The 22197-nt window shown below is 35.6% G+C and overlaps 1 protein-coding gene across 1 annotated transcript in view; it reads left to right on the top strand.

Annotated features, from left to right (window-relative positions):
- LOC109396672 (serine/threonine-protein kinase MRCK alpha-like) overlaps nt 1–22197 on the top strand; it is a 56387-nt gene that overhangs the window by 9826 nt on the left and 24364 nt on the right. Inside the window, 3 exon segments of the mRNA XM_019668689.1 lie at nt 1805–1881; nt 14276–14380; nt 20445–20450. Of these exon segments, the coding sequence (XP_019524234.1) occupies nt 1805–1881; nt 14276–14380; nt 20445–20450 (188 nt within the window).

Here is a 22197-nt window from a genome sequence, read left to right as displayed (position 1 = left end):
TATATTCAATTATAGTTGACATACAATATTATACAACATCAGCTTCAGGTGTACAGTGCAGTGATCAAGCCTCTACCCCATCCATGAAGTGGTCTCCCTAACGAGACATGTGACCATCTAACACCCTACAAAAGATTTCCTGGACATTTTCTCACAAATCTGGAAGCTAGTAATAACTCACACTATTAAATACATGAATATCTTAAAATTTCTTTCATTATGAGGGTATTAATGACATGAGAATTTAAGAAAAAAATAAACTCTGAATGTTACCCTTTAAATGAACATATTTTCTTAATGGAGACCATTTGTTAATTACCTTCTTGCACATGTACGAGTGTGAGCCCCCTTTGCTTTTAATTCACAGTTTTGCAGCTCACATCAGATTGGATCCAAGTATAGTGGACCTGTACCAGCTGGCAAATATTTGGGAGGGCAGAGGGTAGGCTAATAAGGAACTCAGGATAGGTGAACTCCGGAAAGCAGTAGTTATTCAATAAATATTTGTGGGTTGACTTTTTCATGGACAACAGAAGAAACAATTAAAGAGAATTTGAGTATCCTTACAAAAATGAAAACCAATGTAGGTTCTAATTTGAGAGGTGTACAGAGATGCTGGATGTAGGAGAAGTGACCGTAGAGCATTCAGGTGGCAGTGGCTGGAGACGGGGGAATGCTCCAGCACAGAAGCCAAGGCCAGAGCACTGCTCATCACAGAACACCAGTGGGTGGGGTCCTTGGGATCCCAAAACAACAATTGTGGGAGTACTGATAGGCTTGACATTTTTTAGAAGCAACCTAAAAGAGAAAGACCATAGATTACCATAGTAGTTTATGAAGTTAACATTTTAACCTAGAGTTTTATTTTTACCATTATTTTCTCTCTAAATGCTGCAGAGCAATACCATCCTTCAGCAGCGTTATGTGACATTTCTGAGTACATTTTCAAATTGACCATTTAGCAATCATGTTAGTGATTTAGAACTGAAAAACTCACACTTCTGGCAACGTCAGTTATTAATGGTTTGTTCGTTAGAGAAAGTCTAAATTTGTGGTTGGTCTTTTCTGATATTTAAATAGAATTATAATAATTCTTTAAGACTTCATGCTGAATACCAGATACTTAAAGTTAGCACAATTGCTAGCTGATAAAGTTTGAAATTTATTTAAAATTCCTTTGAGGAATTTCTTTAAAATTCCTTGTAGTTGGACACTTTATTCTGTCTAATAAATAGCACCTTGATACTTTGATAAAAGTTTTAAGTGTAATTCATATTTGTCTTATACCTGCCTATGTTCTTATTACAGATAACTTAGGTTAAGAAGTGCATACCAGGTACCAGGGATGCGCAACTTGAAATTAAGTCCTGGAGTGAGGAGAAATTAGCATTAAAAAAGTAGCCGTTGTTGGCATAATCGTATTTCTTAAATCCCCTTGGGTCTTCATAAAATGTTTCAAGTTTTATTTAAATGTAATAATATTGGGGAAAAGAGAGCAGTGGTTTGACACACAGAAGTTAAATAATTCATAAAACGTAATTTATTTACGTAGTTTCATGATAAGTTTACCATAAATTTGATAAAAGTTGTCCATTCATTTGAGATGCAGGACGCTGAGATATATTAAATGTATTTATTATATAAGTAAATATAAACATATTTTGCTTTAAATATGTATAGATGATAAATCAGATTATCTCTGAAAAATATGGTCTGAGAACAATTTTAAATAGATTGATTGAAAAAGGCGTGAACGTTAGTTTCAAATTTGTTACCTTAAAAACTGTTTGCCATTGCCTTCCAGGTACAGTGCAACAAGATCCAAGTTCATCTTCGTTGGCACCTTTTAATACAACCACCAATGCTGTGGCTCAGTGTGAAGTAAGTACTAAGCTTCTCAAGTGACTTCAAAAGTCACTGGTGTTCTCTAAATAGCACTTTATTCTTGCCTTACAACTGTTTTATTATCATTCCATGTTAGGAGACTGAAGTCTTGACACAAGCACATAGGAGATAAACAGGTATTGGTGAAAAGTAAGGCTCCATGTTTATGTAAGTTGTAAATTAACCTGTATTAGAATTAAAATAACAAACAAAAGATTTTACATCGTGAACTATGACACATATACAGACAAGTGCATCAAACACCTGTGTGACCTCCATTCAGATGAGAACCATGGCTGCTGCCCTGGAAATGTGTCCTGCTTGGTCTCAAGCTCTCCCTTTCTGGTGGGAGCTACCCCACTGCTTATATTACTGACTTCCTCACTTTTTGTTATGTTTTTACACTTGATATATGCATCCCTAAACAACAGGATTTAAATTTGGAATACATGTAAGTGGAATCATATTGTATATGTTCTTTTGTGGCACAGCACTGAGTTTCTGAATTTCATCCATGTTGTTACATGCAGCAATAATAAGTTCAATTGTATTTCTGTAAAATGTTTAATTCTATTGTCAAGGAAGCTTTGGATATGTGTCTGGCTCCAGTCAGGAAGGTAGGAACTATATCAGTTATTTTAATTTTAATAGAGATATTTAATTCATTTTTTAAAAAACAGCTTTATAGGGGTGTAATTGATATACAAAAATCTATACATATTTAATGTATACAATTTGATGGATTTGAACATATATATATATATATATATATGCCTGTGAAACCATCACCACAATCAAGGTAATAGATATATCCATTACCTCCAAAAGTTTCCTTGTGATTCATTATTGTTGTAGGAACACTTAACATGAAATAAACTTTGTCAACAATTTTTTTAGTGCACAATATGATATTGTTAACTATAAGCAAATGTTGTAGAGCAGAGCTCTAGAACTTATTTATTTTGCATAACTGAAACTTTATACCTATTGATCAACATCTCCTCACTTCTCCCAACCCTGGCAACCACCATTCTATCCTCTTCTTCTGTGAGTTTGACTATTTTAGATTCCTCATATGAGGTCTCACAATTAAGTTCGTGAATTTGTGGCAAAAATGTTGCTAGCCTTTTTTGATATCAGAGGAATTATTCATTAATTGACTACAGCATCAATATACAGAAATCAATATACAATTCACCACATCAATATACATAAATCAAATGTATTTCTATATACCAACAAGAAATATTAGACAATTACCTTTTTAACAGACACCATTTATAATAGCATAAGAAATCAAGCATTTAGAAATAAATTTAACAGTAGCTAAAATATCTCTAGGAAGAGGTATTATAAAATTTAAAAAAGGACATTTGAAAAAGACTCAATATTATAAAGATGCTAATTCTTCCTTAACTCATTATATATCAATCCAAAAAAGATTCCATCAAAAGTGAAGTTTCAATATAACATATCAAGATTCAGTGGACAATGATATTTGCAACATGTACAATTAACAAAGGCTTATATCCAGAAATACACAAAGAACCCTAAAAATCCTTTAAAAAGATAGTCAACCCAGTGGGAGAGTGGCAAGAAACTTAACAAGTGATTCAAAAAGGGGAAATCTGAACAGACAATAAGCATATTAAAAGATCTAAACCTCACAAGATGCCACTACATAGTTAAAATTGTTAAAATAAAATGGTTAAAATTGACTGCAAAAGCAAGCTTTGGTGAGCATTTGGAGCAATGGGAACCTCATGTACTATAATTCCATTCCTAGAAGCACATCCTATAGGAATACTCGCACATTCTATGCCAAAAATTTGTACAATAATGTTCATAGCAGCTAAACAAGGAATGAACCCAAATGTTCATCAAATTGTGGAATGAATAAAGAAATTCCAGTATATTAAAATAATGAAATACTATATATCAACAAAAATGAATGAATTACAGCTCAATACCACGGATGAATCTCAACTGCATAATTTTGAGTGAAAAAAATTCAGGTATAAAAGAGAACACACTATGAGCAATTTAAACTACAGGTATGTCAGTCTCAGTATATTGACAGTGATGCTCTTGGCTAGGGAATGCCTGAGACACTCCCTTGTCAGAGTCTTATTACTTGTAGGGAGCCGCACAGAGATTTCCCAATCAAGGCCAATGTTGCGGCTAGACTGGCCCTTGTGGTTCTTATTATGACCACAGGATAGGCTTCTGCAAAAACCCGCAGGGAACTTTGATGTACAATATCTGTCACTCACTGGCCCTGGAGGGTACACGCATGCCGAGGGCCACACAGCAAAGTTGCAGGTAGAGAGGGTAGGAGGGAGCTCGGACCTAGGGCTCTGCCATTATTAAGATGAAAGGTGGGTATTTCGGCTTTTGTGGGCTCACTCTTTATTGTCTAATTTAAAATATAAGAGCAGGACTTAGGACATGAAAGGGAGAAGTGGGCTCACTCAAGTGGTCAGTTATCTAGGTCACCCAGACTTTCTGCAAAAGGGACCTTCATGGGTGGGAGCGGACCACTTCCTTATCTTGTTATACTAGTAGCTGCGTCATACTCGTAGAGCTGGCTGAATGTTGATTCAAGATGGACGTATTTTGAAATCAATATCTCTGCAATCAAAAGCTTAATGGCGGGCACTTACACTGCTTTAGTGTTTAGGGACACATACCTAATGTGATAAGTTGCTAAACAAACGCAAATGAGTGATTACTGTACCAAAAGTGATTTCACTTGGGGAGGAATGAGGTTGCAACTGGGACACACGAGGAGCTGCTGGCAGAGATCTATTTTTGATGGAGGCAGTACTTTCCTGGATGTTTGAATCATAATAATTAACATTATATATGTGATTTATGCCCTTATCTCTGTTTTCCCTAATACTCACACTGAAAAACAAGGTTCCAAAAAATAAAAAAATAAAAAAGGAGAGAGAGAGAGAGAAGTGATTTAAACAGAAGAGCTTGTGAAAAGGGAGTGGGGCGGGTGTGAATGGTGTGGCTGTGGTCACAGGTTGGGAGGTGGAGTCGGGAAGCAGCAGCTGGGGAAGGTGGAAAGACTTGAGATTCAGTGGTGCTGCAATGAGATCTGAGGCTCTCCCACAGTGTGGTTCAAGGCCCTTCCAGGGGATACATCTATTAACATTAGGTGACAGGCAGATATTACTGGTTTTTAAAATTCCAACCTTCAGCAATAGGCTTAATTATTTTATTGGGAGACTTACTGATTTCTAAAATATTAACCACATAGAAAATGATACCAAGGATTAATCCATAAGCAGACTTAAATTCTTCACCCCCCAAAAGCATCAGTTGAATATTATGAAGAGTGTATCATATTTCACAACACTGGTCACGTGAATTAACAGCGGAAGACACTATCTCTAACTTGAGAAAACACAGGGAATTTGGGGATTTAAGCCATATGTTTGATGCTGCCTTGAACTGAAAAGCTTAAGAAGTAATTTACTAAGCAGAGCTTTTTGCTTTGCACAGCATGAATTTTTGCTTTATTTGGCCTTACTCTCTCAAGAGAGTTTGTTCTGTTAGCCCAAGAACATGCTCAATCAAGCCCACAGGACTTTTTGTCAATGAGTGCTTTAGGCCATGTTACCCCTTCCATAATTTATACCAACTCCCCCAAATCCCTATATCCCCAACTACAATTGCTATCACCACCCAACCACTACTACCATCATCTTATGTATATTAAATATTAAGTGTAAAGACAATAGCAAAACACACTATTTTTATTCTTCAGTACTACATGAAACACTGTGCGTGCAATCCCAGGAGGCCTCCCCTCATCTTCTGATGGACACTCTTCTACATAGAAATTCTGGAGCTTCCTCTGCAGTTTGTTTAAGAACCATTATAACTTTGGAAATTACTAAATTATGCCCTATATGATCTTCCAAACTAAAGTTTAACAATTTCTTAATATAAAAGATGGTGACTCTAATTGTCAGTATTTTTATGCTTTAAAATGAGCAGGGGTTTGTGTTTGCACCGTAAGTCACAATATTGATTAATTTCTATTACTTTGTTTTTTAAAATTAAGTTTATTGTGGTGACTTTGGCTAGTAAAATTATATGGTCTCAAGTGTACAATTCTGTAATACATCATCTGTATATTGCATTGTGTGCTCACCACCCAGAGGCAGTTCTCCTTCCATCACCATATGTTTGACCCCCTTTTCCCTCTTCTACCACCCCCTCATCCCTTACCCTCTGGTAACCACTAAACTGTTTTCTGTGTCTATGAGTTTTTGCTTGTTTGTCTTGCTTTTTACTTTCAGTTTTATATCCCACATATGAGAGAAATTATATGGTTCTTGATTTTTTCTGACTTATTTTGCTTAGCATAATAATTTTGAGATCCATCCATGTTGTCACAAATGGTAATATTTCATCTTTTCTTATGGCTGAGTAATATTCTATTGTGTATATATACCACATCTTCTTTATCCAATCATCTCTCGAAGGATACCTTGGTTGTTTCTATGTCTTGTCCACTGTGTATAATGCTGCAATAAATACAGGGGTACATATATCTTTATGGATCATTGTTTTCAGATTTTTTTGGTAGATACCCAGAAGAGGGATTGCTGGGTCATATGGTAATTCTAGTCTTAATTTTTTGAGGAACCTCCATACTGTTTTTCATAGTGGCTATACCAGTTTACATTCCCAACAGCAGTGGATAAGGGTTCCTTTTTTTCCACAGCCTCTTCAACACTTGTTATTACTTGTCATGTAGATAATAGCCATTCTAACTGGTGTGAGGTGGTGTCTCATTCTGATTTTGATTTGCATTTCCCTAATAGCTAGTGAAGTTGAGCATCGTTTCATGTATCTGTTGGTGCTTGTATATCTTCTTGGGAGAAGTGTCTGTTGAGGTCCTCTGGCCATTTTTTAAATTGGATCATTTTGTTGTTGTTGTTGAGTTGTATGAATTCTTTATATATTTTGGATATTAGCCCCTTGTTGGAGATGTTGTTTGCAAATACACTCTGCCATTTGGTTGGTTGCCTCTTTGTTTTGTTAATAGTTTCTTTTGCTCTGTAGAAGCTTTTTATTAGTTTTATATAGTCCCATTCATTTATTTTTGCTTTTATTTCCCTTGCCTTTGAGGTCAAATTCATAAAATCCCTTCTAAACCCAAGGTCCATAAGTTTAGTACCTATGCTTTCTTCTATGCAATTTGTTGTTTCAGGTTTTATATTTAGGTCTTTGATCCGTTTTGAGTTATTTTTGGTGTATGGTGTCAGATAACAATCTAGTTTCATTCTTTTGCACATGGATTTCCACTTTCCCAGCACCACTTATTGAAGAGGCTTTCTTCTCTCCGTTGTATGTTTTTTTTGCTCTTTTGTTAAAAATTATTTGCCCACATATATGTGGGTTTATTGCTGGTTTCTCAATTCTGTTCCATTGGTCTGTATGTCTGTATTTCTGTCAATACCATGCTGTTTTCAATATTGTTGCTTTGTAGCATAATTTGAAGTCAGGGAGTGTGATACCTCCAGTCTTGTTCTTTATTTCTCAGGTTTGCTTTGGCTTTTCAGGGTCTTTTGTGATTTTATACAAATCTGATGTTTTTTGTTCTATTTCTTTAAAATAGGGAATTTTGATGGAGGTTACTTTAACGCTGTATATTGCTTTGGGTAACGTGGCCATTTTAACTATGTTTATTCTTCCAATTCATAAACATGGACTATCTTTCCATTTCTTTGTGTCTTCTTTACTTTTTTTAATAGTGTCTTGTAGTTTTCAGTAATTTTATTCCTAGGTATTTTATTCTTTTTGTTACAATTGAAAATAAGTTTTTCTTATTTATTTTTTTGAAATTTCATTGTTAGTTAATAGGAGCACAATGAATTTTTATACATTAATTTTGCATTCTGAAACTTTACTGTAGTTGTTTATTGTTTCTAGTAGTGTTTTGGTACTGAGTTTTAAAGGTTTTGTATATGAAGAATTATGTCATCTGCAGAAAGTGACAATTTGACTTTTTCATTCCCAATTTGGATGCCTTTTTTTTTTTTCTCATGCCTGATTGCTCTGGCTAGGACTTCCAATACTATGATGAATCACTGTGGTGAGAAGGGGCATCCCTGTCTTGTTACTGATCTTAGAGGAAAAGCTTTCAGTTTTTCACCGTTAAGTATATTAGCTGAGGTCTTATCATACATGGCTTTATTATGTTGAGATACTTCCCTTTTATACCCATTTTATTAAGTGTTTTAAACATAAGTGGGTATTGTATCTTGTCAAATGCTTTTTCTGTATCTATTGATATGATCATATGATTTTTATCATTTATTTTGTTTATTATTGATTTGCGTATGTTGAACCATCCTTGTGTCCCTGGAATGAACCCCAATTGATTGTGATGTATAATCTTTATAATGTATTGTTACATTCAATTTTCTAGTATTTTGTTTAGGATTTTTGTATTTGTATTCATCAGAGATATTGGTCTGTAGTATTCTTTTATTGTGTTATCCCTACCAGGTTTCAGTATCAGAGTAATGTTGTCCTTATAAAATGAGTTAGGAAGTATTGCCTCTTTGTCAGTTTTTTTCAAGAGTTTGAGAAAGAGAGGTATTAAATCACATTTGAATGGTAGAATTCACTAGTGAAGCTATGTGGTCCTGGACTTTTTGCTTTGGGGAAGGTTTTGGATGATTGTTTCAATTTCCTTACTGTTGATTGGCCTATTTAGATTTTCCAGTTCTTTGTTATTCAGTCTAGGCAGGTTATATGTTTCTAAGGACTTGTCCGTTTCCTTTAGGTTATTGAATTTGGTGGCATCTAGTCCTTCATAGTATTTTTGTATAATCCTTTGTATTTCTGTGGTATCTGCCATAGCTTCTTCTCTTTTATTTCTTATTTTGTTTATTTGCATCTTTTCTCTTTTTTCCTTAGTTAGTCTAGTCAGAGGTTTGTTAATTTTATTAACCTTTTCAAAAAACCAGCTTTTTGTTTCCTTATTTTTTCTGTCTTTTTGTTCTCTATTTCATTTAAATCTGCTCTATTTTTGTTGATTCCTTCCTTCTGAAGACTTTGGGTTTCATTTGTTCTTTTTCTAGTTTTTAAGATATAATGTTAGGTTGTTTATTTGGGACTTTTTTTTGTTTCTTGAGATGGATGTGTAATGATATAAATTTCCCTTTTATTACTACTTTCACAGCCTCTCAATAGTTTGGATATGTTGTATTTTCATTCTCATTTTTTTCTATGCATCTTTTGATCTCTCTTTTCTATGTATCTTTTGATCTTTTTTTTTTAATCCAGCCATTCTATAATAGCATGTGGTTTAATCTCCACTCATTTGTGTTTTTTCTGCTTTCTCTTTTGCAGTTGATCTCCACTTTTAAAGCATTGTGGTTGAATAATATGCTTGGTATGATTTCAGTCTTCTTTAATTTGTTGAGTCTAGTTTTGCATCCCAATATATGGTCCATCCTTGATGCTGTTCCATGTGCACTACAGAAGAATGTATAATTTGGTGTTATGGGATGAAAGGCTCTGTAAATGTCAATTATGTCCATTTGGTCTAATGTGTCATTTGGGGCCTACTATATTTGCTTATTGATTTTCTGTTTGGGTGATCTATTCATAGCTGTCAATGAGGTATTTAGGTCCCCTATTATAATTGTGTTATTGTCAGTTTCTTCCTTTAGTTTTGTTAGTAGTTGCTTTATACAGAGGGTGCCAAAAAATGTATACACATTTTAAGAAAGAAAAAATTTGTATTAAAATTGTAATACAATGAATGATGTTAGCATTTTTTGATTAATGCCATCTTTTGAGCGAATTTCATACTACACATTGCTATGTAATTCAATTCAACTTTGAAAAGTAATACATAAATAATATCTCAACGCTTTTGCTCTGATGGTCGGATACATCTGAATGAATATTTCCATTTGCTGACTGTGGATGGAATCTTCCAGAAAGGAAGTTTAGGAAAATAGATGTACATTTTTCTATATTTTTGTGTTTTTCAAGAATAAATAAGAATAGGACACTTTTATACATCAAATATGTCATTTATATACAAAGCAGCTCAAATTGTTATTATTAAATGAATAAAGTAGTCAAAATATCAACTTTTTGTTTTTTTGTGTGGATTTCTGACACATTTAAAAAAACTTGAAATCAATTACACAGTGAAAGAGTTAAAATGTGTCTACGTTTTTTTGGCATATTTTGGTATATATTGATATATATTGATAACTATTATGTCTTCTTGATGTATTATCCCCTTTATCATTGTGAAGTGTCCATCTTGGTCACTTGTTACTTCTTTATCTTGAAGTCTATTTCATCAGATATAAGTATAGCTATACCTGCTTTTTTTCTGGATGCCCTTTGTTTGGGGTATTCTTTTCCACCCTTTCACTTTGAGTCTACATTTGTCCTTGCAGCTAAGATGTGTCTTTTAAAGTCAGCATATGGTTGGGTTTTGTTTTTTGATCCAATCTGCTACTCTGTGTCCTTTTATTGGTGAGTTCAGACCACTTAAGTTTAGGGTGATTGTTGATATATGAGGATTTTTCTATAACCATTTTATCTTTTGTTTTCTGGTAGCTTGGTGTCTCCATTGTTTCTTTGCCCTAGTGTTTCTGCCTGTTATTTTGGTTTGGTGGTATTGTATTATTTTTTTCCCTTTTTTTAATGTTATGTGTCTCATGTGTGGATTTTTTTGTGTGTGGTTACTATTAAATTTATGTAAAAGAATGATTCATAAATACAGTAGTCCTTTTTCTTCTGCATGCATCTTATCTCCATTCCCCTTTGCATATTCAGACCTTTACCCCCTTCCCTTTTATGTTTTTGTTGTCGCAAATTATCCCTATTAATGCGGTAAGTTTATTTCCTAATTACAGTAACAATGTTCTTCTTCTCTTTTACTCTGTTATGTTTTTACCTTTTAAAACCTTTATGTTATATTTAAGCATATAGTGCCTTATTCTGAATAGGGGTCGCAATTTTCTGTTTCTATCCGTCTTTTAGTCATCTTACTCGTAGTTTTGTAATCTTCTGTTTTTTTTGTTTCAGGTGGAATAATCCACTTCAGTATTTCCTGTAATATAGGCCTTGTGGAAAATTTCCTCAGCTTCCGCATGTGTGGAAAGGTCTTATTTCTCTTTCATATATAAAGGGTAACTTTGCTGGATTCATTATTCTTGACTTTAATTTCTCTCTTTTAATAGTCTGAATATTTTATTTTTCTCCCTTTTAGCTTCTAGTGTTTCTGCTGAAAAATCTGATGACGATCTAGTGGGCTTTCCTTTATAAGTTACCACCTTCTTTTCCCTGACTGCCTTGTGAACCTTTTCTTTGTCATTAATTTTTGATAGTTTCAATATAATGTGCTTTGGAGAATGCCTTTCTGGATTGAGGTAATTAGAAGTTATTTTTGCCTTTTGGATTCAAGGATCCAGTTCTTTCCATAGGTTTGGGACGTTCTTGTCAACTATTTATTTGAGTAGGCTCTCTGTGCCCTTCTTTGTCTTCTCCTTCTGGTACACTCATTAATCTTATATTGCTCTTTCTGATGGAGTCAGATAGTTCTTATAGAGTTCTTTAATTTCTCTTAACTCTCAAGTCTCGCTCTTCTTTCATCTGCATCATTTCCAGATTTCTAACTTGTATATCACTGATTCTTTCCTTCATTTGGTCAGCTCTATTTCCTAAGCTTACTATTTCATTCTTCAGCTCTTTTATTTAGTTCTTCGGCTCCAGAATTTCTTTTTGATTTTTAAAAAAATTTTAAATCTCTTTGGTAAAGTATTTATTTTGTTTGTTGATTTTATATCTGAGTTCGTTAAACTGCCTGAGTTTTCTTGATCTTGTTGATTTTTTCAGAACTGCAGTTTTGAATTCTCTGTCATTTAAGTCACACATTTCGATGTCTTTAAATTTATTTTCTGGAGATTCTTCATTGACTTTCTGAGCTGCCTTGTTACCTTGGCTGTTCATGGTATTTGATGGATTATTTCTCCTTTTAGGCATTTATGGGAATGACCCCTGCAGCAGGTTTATATGAAGAGGTCTTTCTTTTGTTTTCCAGTAGGTGGCGCTGGAGCATTTTATTTCCTTTTGCTCTGTTCCAGCTTCTAGTGGTAGAAGATGCTTTGTATTTCCTGGTGAGGTGGGCGTCTCCTCTGTGACCAGATCTCCTTGGTCCCAGGGCACCACCCCTGTGGGAGAATGTGGTGGGCAATGGGGTTCTGAACCTCTAAAATCCCAGTGGTGTCCTTGCAGCTAGATATAGTACTGTGCTGCCTGAGGTGACCCAGGTACCCCCACTGGGATCTGTTGCAAAGGAGGTGTGGTGTGGTGGGAGAGGCGGCTGGTGTGTTTGTGTCTTTGTTCTTCTCTGAGTAATGGTGACTGTCAGACCTCAACTGCTTGGCCTCTGTATCTCCACCCTCGTCACTGGATTAGCCCCAGTGTGCATTTGCCACTCAGGGGCTGTGCCTCCAGTTCTCAGGCGTGTAGATAATCTGCTCTTTAACCCAATATTCACTGCTACAGTTTTTTTCTGGAGCCTGCTGCTAGCTCTGGGGAAGGTGCAGGGAGGCAAGCTCTGGGAGGATGGGGGAGGCAGCCATGCTCGGTGGCTTCGTTTTCTGCCTGCTAGACCACAGCTGTCGCACTCTGTATTTGGTCTTTGCTCCAATCACTGGGTTCAGCCGTATTGTATGCTGATCACTTAGGAAGGAATGCTCTGGGTCACAGACAGTGCACCTGCAGCCTTAATCTTCCCTTCTCCCGGGACTGTAGTGAGCTCTGGGCTGAGTCTGAGGCACTCGTCTCTGCTGGTTTTCCTTCCCTCCTCCCCTCTTTGACCCAATTCACCCACCTTCAGATGTTTTGATGCACAGGTCTCTCAGACATGTTTGTGTATTGTGCAGGGAATCTTTTGTTGAATCATAGCTATTTCAGTTGTTGTAACTTCAAGGAGAGAGATTAAGGAGACCCCTTGTGCCTCCATGCTTCTGACATTATTCCTCTTTTTTTTTTAAAGATTTTTTTTTATTGAGGAATTGGGGGGATGGGAACAGTGCTGGGGAGTTGGGGGAAGGGGAACAGACAAGTTGCTGTCGTTTTGTTCTTCAGTCTAGTTGTGGAGGATGTTGCTTCACTGGCCCAAGTTGGCACCATCATTGCGCTCTTCTCTGGCGAGGCAGATCAGTCGCCGGCTTCTGGACGGCCGCTCACTGCGGCTGCTGGCCGCTCACGCTGGCTGCTGGCCACACACGGTAGCCCATGGCAATCCACTGCCACAGGGACTGCAGCGCACGCCGTCGCCGGCGACTCATGGCAGCCCAGCTCCAGGTTGAGCTGTTGTTCAGCATCTCAGCTGCGGAGGGCAGTGTCACTGGCCCTCATATGTGGGATCCGAACCGGGGCCCTCTGGCATCCCAAGCGAGTTCTTAACCATCGCGCCACTCGGCCGGCCCCGACATTATTCCTCTTTTACTTTCATTTAATTCCAGTATAGGGAGGAAAACATTTTCTCTACTCTCTTTGGGTCTCTGGCTGGGCCTAATAATTAAACTGACAAAGACATATTAGTGGGACAAAAGCATACACATTTTATTTTTACACAAGAAAATGAAGACCTGAAGAAGTGAACAGAGTAGGAAGATTTTATACCCTTTAGACAAAGAAATAATAAGTTGGTGAAGAATTGACAATATGGAGGGATTGGCCTGTGGGTGAAGAAGAAAGGTAAGGGTTAGTGTAACAAGGTTTGTTTATACAGCCTTCTTGGCCCCAAATTCCCTGTCTCTGGAGATGAGAATGTCTTCCCTCCTCCTGGTCCAGGGAGGGCACTTTCACAGGGGAGGTTTTCTCCTGCTTTCAGGAGGGCAAAGGAGGGTCAGAGTGTCTTTCTTGCACTGGCTGTTTCTCAAGAACTTTGATTTAAAATAATCAGTATGCCAAAGTGGCATATTTTGTGATGACATATTCTGATCCCCTTCATCAGGTACCCTCAGGGACAGAATTACTTAGTTTGCATCCATTTCTTTATTATCCACTCTGGATGGAATCCACCTGCTCAATTTCCTTTGACATCATAATACATCCATAAGGACAACTGGGCAATAGACTGACTGCTGAGAAGAGAGTGCCTCATCTTCACAAATGCCGCTCCCTTCTTTCTCAGTGGTAGGGGCAGAACAGCTTTGCCCACTACTGTAGCATTATGTCCACAGCCTTGCCTGTTGAGATACTTGTAATAAAAATACTGAAATTTTAGTTTTGTTATTAAGAAATATTGTATTGTTGATGACTTACGTTAAGAACCATGAATTCTATACATTGATCTCTTGGATTTTTGTTTTTCTAGACTGATCCAGTTGAAAACTCATTTGAACAGAATCTCGAGATCAAGTTTTACATCAGTTCTGGGTCCACATCTCCATCCTCACACAGTGGAGATGAAGCACACTCAGTTAATATGGCTCACTGGGCTATCTGTGCTCCCTAACTATTGACTTATAACCAAACAAATGGAGAATGAATCCCATTCACAAACAGAGTGATGCTTCCCTTCTAACCAAATACATTGCTTAGCTAGGCACAGTCTATTAGAAAATATTAAGTTTAACTGATAGCATGGGAAGATTTGAAACTCAAATGGGAAAACTGTTCCTGGAAATCAATGAAAAACATTCTTCCTGCACTTGAACAGGAGCTTAATTATGGTGTCTACTATGAAGCAAGGATTTAAAACAGCAGACAGCACAGTTATGTGAATAATGAAATGGTTGCTGTAACGTGGTGCAAGCCACAAAGGGACTGATCTGGAAGGGACAATTCTCTTGTTGTATGCATTGCTTTAATTAACATTAAGAAGTCATGATATAATAGGACCATTTTATATAATCACATCATAATAACAAATCTATTGTGTATATTTAATAAGGTATGAAATATATTCATAACTATATTTACTAATATTAGAGGTAATATTATATCTTCTACATAATGGTATATAAAACAGCTCTTTATTAGCCCTTCATGTTAATCAGAGAGCGTGATCCTCTGCAAAAGAAAATATTTCTTCCAGAAATCAAAGGGTTTCATGTTTCTCAGCTCACATTCTTCATCTTCATAAATGCCATTCCCTTCCTCCTCTGCAGCTTGCTCACTCAGGCACGGGTTGGGTTCTTTGCTGCCCACTCAAATCCTGCAGGCTTTGCGAAGAGTTCTGACAGAGACATGTAGTTTAGTTCGGAAAACCTCAGTGTGGCTTATAGCCAGGCCAGTCCTTATTTTCAAATTCTGCTCAGAGCCCCTGAAATTTTGATAGCAATTTTATTTTATACTATTGTTTTAAAATTTTAATAATGAAATATTTTCCATCATAAAGGAAGGTATAAGAAATAATGTAACACAAACTCATATACTACTATGCACAAATTTAGCGAAACAATGCCATTTTTTATTCAGATAAAATACAGTTAAGGTGATACTGAAACAGTTGAACCCATCTAATTGCGTTCTTCTCCCTCCTGCGAGGTTACTGGATATTCTGAAATGGTGTGTATTCTTCCTGTTCACGCTCTTATACTTTTTGTCCTTTGCATGCATCGTTAAAGTACATAGGACTGCTTGGTCTGTTTAAAACACACAAGTATTATCCCTCTTGTTTTGCAACTGATTTTTTAATACTATTTAGTAATGTTGAGATAGTTAATTCATTTGAATTACTGTGTAGTACTCCTGTGTATAAATATACTTAGATTTACATAACCATGCTCCTTTTGATGGACATTTGGGTTGATTTTCTTTTTCACTATTATACTTTCTTTACTACAATGAGCATGTTGGGACCTGTTTGCTTACATATGGGAGAGTTTTTTGGTTATTGGTAGTAGAAATGCATATTTTCAAGGTAAATTTTTGCCAACAGGGTTGTTTAATTTTTTGGAACAATCACAATTTTACAGAAATATTGCAAGCACAGTATAAATGTATTTTTCCTAGACTATTTGAATGTTGCCTTCACCTCTAATACTTTAGTGTGTATTTCTTACAAATAAGAATATCCCCCAACATATGTACACACAATAAAACCGTCATCATTAACCCTGATGCATTAGTACCATCTAATCCTCAAATGCCATTCAAGTCTCACCAATTGTGCCCATGTGTCAACTATAGCAAAAGGATCTCTTTAAAAATTGTGCTTTATATTTGGTTGTCATATTTCTTTAGTCTCTTTCCATCTGGAACAGTTTCTCAGTATTTCTTTGGTTTCATGACCTTGTGACTCTTGAAAGTCACAGGTCAGTGTAGATTAGAATGGCCCTCATTAAAAAAAATGTTTCTTTATGGCTCAATTTAGGTTATGCATCTTTGGCAAGAGTATCACAGAATGATGCCATGGTTTTCTAATTGTATTCTATCAGGTGGCACCTGATTTTGATTTATTCCATTACTGAAGATTTTTTTTGACCACTGCTCTTAGGTAGGATTTTCCAGGTCCCTTTATTCCTTTGTAATTAATAAGTATTTTGTAGTGAGGTACTTTGAAACTATTTAAGTATCCTATTCCTCACCAAACTTTTAATTTATTTATACCCATATGGACTCATGGTTTCTTACTTTAATAATGCCTAATAATCCATTATTGTCATTATTCTGATGTTTAAATGCAGATGTGGCCTGTGTAAACCTCTTAGGGTTTGCTACTGTGTCTTTTTGACATGTCTCCATCATACTTTGAGCACCTTCCTATCTGGCAAAACAAAATGCATCGCTTCATCTGTATTGCCCAAACCCTGGATTCAGCTCCTCCTTCCTTCCTTCTTTCCTTCCTTCCTTCCTTCCTTCCTTCCTTCCTTCCTTCCTTCCTTCCTCCCTCCCCGACCCCCTCTCTCCCTTTCTTTTTTTTTTATTAGTTTCAGGTGTGCAGAACAATGTAATAGACATTTATACCCCTCACAAAGTGATAACCTCCCCTCCCCCAGCCATTCCTTCAAAGAACACTGATAGCTTTTAGTGGAGAATCGTATTTAGAAGTCTAGATCTGGGTGTTAGGTGTATTCATTGTTATTTGGGTGTCACTATCCCAGGCCCTTTTATTGAACACAGCTAGAGATAAGAAATTTGTCAGTCTATATAAAGCTATCTGTTTATCTATCTATCTATCTATCTATCTATCTATCTATCTATCATCCATTTATGAAAACTATGAGTTCATACCCACATAGATGCCTCTGATTCCAAACTAACATCACAGGGTTCATTCTAGCTTTTTCCCTTTCCATATTTGTAACTACCTCCTGTGACAGTGAGAAACTTGCCTTTCATTACTCTCAATATGATTACTAATATGATCAATTCTATTCTCTCTAATCAGTCTCCCATCTCTGCAGCTAATTCATCCCTTCTTCAACTACCTGGACTCGGTGTCTGAACCCTAGGTTACCCTCCATGTGCACACTCTTTTCAGAATGCCTGGGCAATAGAGTTTTCAAAAGTTATTTTCTACTTCTAGCAGCATGTGAGTCCTCATTTCCTTATATCCATGTAAACACTTTCTGATGCTAGACACTTGAAATTTTGTAATTGTAATAGGTATGAATTAGTATTTAATTATTGCTTTCATTTTTTCATGCAGAGCTTTTTTTTTAACAAAAAGCTTTTGTAGTTGCTTTTGGATGAGAAGTTTTTTAATACTAATATAGTAAAATTCATCAGTCTTTTCTTTTAATGACTGTGCTTTTGAATTAAATCAATTTCTATTCTATATTTGTATCCTAAAAGTTCCTAAAAGATTTAAAGTTTGCTTTTTACATTTAGGCCCTTAAATCAACAGGAAATTAAAATTTTGTTTACTGTGAATTAGGATTATAACTTTTGCCACCATTATAGTTAGTTGTTCTAGTCTAATCCATCTACTAGTCTATCATTTCCCTAATAATTTGTAATGTCACTGTCACATACCAGCTTTATTTATTTATTTATTTATTCATATTGTGATAAGATATACATAATATAAAAGTTTCCATTTAATCACTTTTTAGTGCACAGTTCGGGGACATAAGTTACACACATGATGTTGTGCAAATATCACAGTATTTATTTTTCAAACTTTTCCATTTCCCCAAATAGAAATTCTACCCCCATTAAACAAGTACCCTCTATTCCCTCTCCCCTTAGCCCCAGGTAACCTTTAATCTACATTCACCTCCTTGGTTAAGTTTAGTCCTAAGTATATATTTTTCTATTTCATGCTATTTTAAGTGGAACTGTTTTACTAATTTCCATTTTATGTTATTCATTGTTAGTGTCTAGAAATGCAATTTACTTTTATGTATTGATTTTGTATTCCAGAACTTCACTACATTCATTAACTCTCATTAATTTTTGGAGAATCATTAGAGTTTTCTACATATATGATCATGTCATCTGTGAAAAATATATCCTCTTTCCAGGCAAATTTTATAATAATATTGCCTATTTCTATAAAAATTTATAGCACTGGTATTTTTGATAGGAACTGCATTAAACCTATATATTAACCTAGAGAGAATTAGCATCTTTATTGTGTTGTCTTCCAATCCATAAACTCAGTGTTCAGTACATGTGTCCATTTATCAGGTCTATTTTATTTCTTTCATTAACATTTTTTGGTTTTCAGAATTCAAGTCTTGTACATGTTTTGTGAGATTTACATTTAATATTTCATTTTTTAGCAATTGTAAATGGCATTATATTTTTATTTTAATTTCCAAGTATTAGTTGCTTGTATCATTGAAGTACAATTGATTTTTGTATGTTGATCTTGTAACTTCAGAAACTGCCAAACTTGTTTATTAGTTCTAGGAACTTTCTCTCTCTCTCTCTCTCTCTCTCTCTCTCTCTCTCTCTCTCTCTCTCTCTCAATCTCTCTCTCTCTTCCTGTAGGTTCCTTGGAATTTTCTCATGTCATCTGAAAATAGATACAGTTTTATTTATTCCTTTCCAATCTGTATGACTTATATTTCCTTTTCTTTCCCTCTTACCCTGGGCAAACTTGCAGTACTATGTTGTGTAGCAGTGACAAGAGTGGTCATCCTTCTTCTGTACCCCTACATTCAATCTTTCATCATAAGATATGCATAAGATGTCAGCTGTGGATTCTTTGTACATATTCTCATCAAGCTGAGGAAGTTCACCTCTGTTCCTAGTTTTTATCATAAACAGATGTTAAATTTTGTCAATTTTTTTCTGCATTAACGTGTATAAGCATGAGATTTTATCCCTAACTTGTTAATATGATGGGTGATATTGATTGATTATCAACTATTAAGCTACTCTTTTTCCCTGGAATAAACACTATTTCAGCCTAATGTGTACTTCTTTGTATATATTGATGAATTCTATTTGCAAATATATTGAGTTTTGCACTTATATTACTGGAGGATATTGGTCAGTCATGTTCTTTTTTTTGTACTGTGTCTGATTTGGGCATCAAAGTAATACTGGATTCATAGAATATGATAAGAAATATTTCTTTCTCTTCTATTTTCTGTAATAGATTATGGAGAATTGTTGATAATTCTTCTTTACACATTTGTTAGAATTTTCCAGTAAAAGCACTCTGGAGATTTCTTTTTGAGTGTTTTATAATTACAAATTTAGTTTTCTTAATAGATAACAGGGTATTCAAATTATTTCATATTGGGTGAGTTGTGGTAGTTTGTACTTTTGGAAAAATTGGTCCATTTCATCTAATATATTACATTAAAGATATATAATTTACTACTCTACTGGTGTAAACTTTTTACCAGATCAAGTAAAGAAACTTCACCTCCATTTATACCTTTACTCTTCCCCTTTATATTTGTGTTATGTATTTGCTCTACATGCACCAAGAAACATATTAGACAGTATTAATGTTATAATTTTTTATTCAACCATCCAACATAATTTAGAAAATTCAAGAGAAGGAAAATCTATCATTTACCCATATTTTCACTCTTACTACATTCTTTCTTCACTTCAATTCCTTCTTATATCATTTCCTTTCTGTGCAAAGTATTTACTTTAGCCATTCTAGGTATATTGGAGACAAATCCTCTTAGTCTTTTCATCTGAGAATGTGTTGATTTTTCCATCATTAAAAAAAACCCTGATATACACTTTATTTTCAAAAGTAGGTTTAGGTTTACAGAAAAATTGAGTGGCAAGTACATGTAGTTCTCATTTACCTCCTTAAGTCTCCACCCCAGTTTCTTTTAGTATTAACAATTTATAGTAGTGTGCTACATTTTTTACAGTTGATGAGCCATTATTATTGCTCTTTTTTTTTTTTTTTTTTAGCTGAGCCATCCTGCTACCTGTTGGCAGCTCAGCGGCTGCTCAGCTCGGGCTGGACTCGAACTGCTGTNGCGGCTGCTCAGCTCGGGCTGGACTCGAACTGCTGTTGCTCAGAGCTCAAACTCTTGAGCGAGCTCTTAACCAACTGAGCCACTCAGCCGGCCCTGATGAGCCATTATTATTAACTAAAGTCCATAGTTTAGATGAAGGTTCACATTTTGTGTTGTACATTCTATAGATGCACAACTGGGAAAATGACAAATAGATAATGACATGTACCCACCATTATTGTATCATATAGTAGTTTCACCGCCCTAAATACCCATGTGCTCTATTTATTCCCTCTTTCCTCTCCTCCTGAACCCCAGGAAACCACTGATTTTTTAACTGCCTCCATCGTTTTGTTTTTCCTACTGTGTCATATAGTTGCAATCATACAGACTTTTCAGATTGGTTTCTTTCATTTAGCAATATTCATTTAAGTTTCTGCCATCTTTTAATGGCTTGATATTTATTTCTTTTTTTACTGAATAATATTCCATTTATGTATGTGCCATGCTTTATTTATCTATTCACTTACTGAAGGACATTTTGGTTGCTTCCAAATTTTGTCAATTATGAATAAAACTGCTATAAACACCCATGTACAGTATTTTGTGTGGAGATAAGTTTTTATTTTATTTGAGTGAATTCCAAGGAGTATGACGGCTATATCATATAGTAAGAGTGTACTTAGTTGTGTAAGGAACTTCCAAACTGCCTTCCAAAGTGGCTGTACCATTTTGCATCCCCAGCAATAAATGAGAGTTCTTGTTGCTCCATATCCTTGCCAGTATTTGGCATTGTCAGTGTTTTGGATTTTAGCCACTTTGAGAGCTTATAGTAGTATTTCATTAATTTAATTTGCATTTTTCTGATAACATATGATAGGAAACATCTTTTCCTATGCTTATTTGCTATCTATATATTTTCTCTGATGAGATGTCTGTTCAGATTTTTTAGTCCATTTTTAAATTGGGCTTTCTTATTTTTTATTTTTATTTTTAGTTTCAGGTGTACAAAACAATGCAGTAGTTATCTTTTTCACCCTGCACAAAGTGACAACCCCTTTCCCCCATCCATGGCTCCCCCACCCCCGATATCATACATATCTATTACAATTACATTGACTCCATTCCCACACTATACTCGACATCCCGTGACTATATGTATATAAAATTATAGTTGACATACAATATTATTCAACATCAGCTTCAGATATACAGTGCAACAGTCAGGCCTCTACACTGTCTATAAAGTGATCTCCCTAACAAGATATGAGTCCATCTGGACCCCTAAAAAATATTTACAACATTATTGATTATATTCCCCAGGCTGTCTTTTCTATCCCTGAGGCCATATTGTAGTTACCAATTTATATTGTTTCGTCCCTTCTCCTTCTCTTTCATCCCCACCCCCTACCAACTAGCAACCATCAGCTTTTCCTCTGTGTCTCTGAGACTATTTCTGTTTACATTCTCATTTATTCAGCTCTTTAGATTCCACATATAAGTGAGATCACATGGTATGTGTCTTTCTCTGACTGACTTATTTCACTTAGTGTAATGTTCTGTAGGTCCAACCATATCATGGCAAGTGGTACAATTTCCTTCTTCTTTATAGCTGAGTAATACTCCATTGTGTAAATGTATCACAGTTTCTTAATCCAGTCGTCTACCGATGGGCATTTCGGTTGTTTCCAAGTCTTGGCTATTGTGAATAGCGTTGCAATGAACATAGGGATGCATGTATTTCTTCGAATTAGTGTCTTGGTTTTCCTGGATAAATCCCTAAGAGTGGAATTGCTGGGTCATAAGGTAGTTCCATTTCCAGTTTTTTGGAAATACCTCCATACTGATTTCCATAATGGCTGCACCAATCTGCAGTCCCACCAACAGTGCACCAGGGTTCCCTTTT

This window comes from Hipposideros armiger, unplaced genomic scaffold, assembly GCF_001890085.2.
Source record: "Hipposideros armiger isolate ML-2016 unplaced genomic scaffold, ASM189008v1 scaffold_532, whole genome shotgun sequence".
Taxonomy (NCBI): domain Eukaryota; kingdom Metazoa; phylum Chordata; class Mammalia; order Chiroptera; family Hipposideridae; genus Hipposideros; species Hipposideros armiger.
This window is presented reverse-complemented; position numbering and strand designations above follow the sequence as displayed.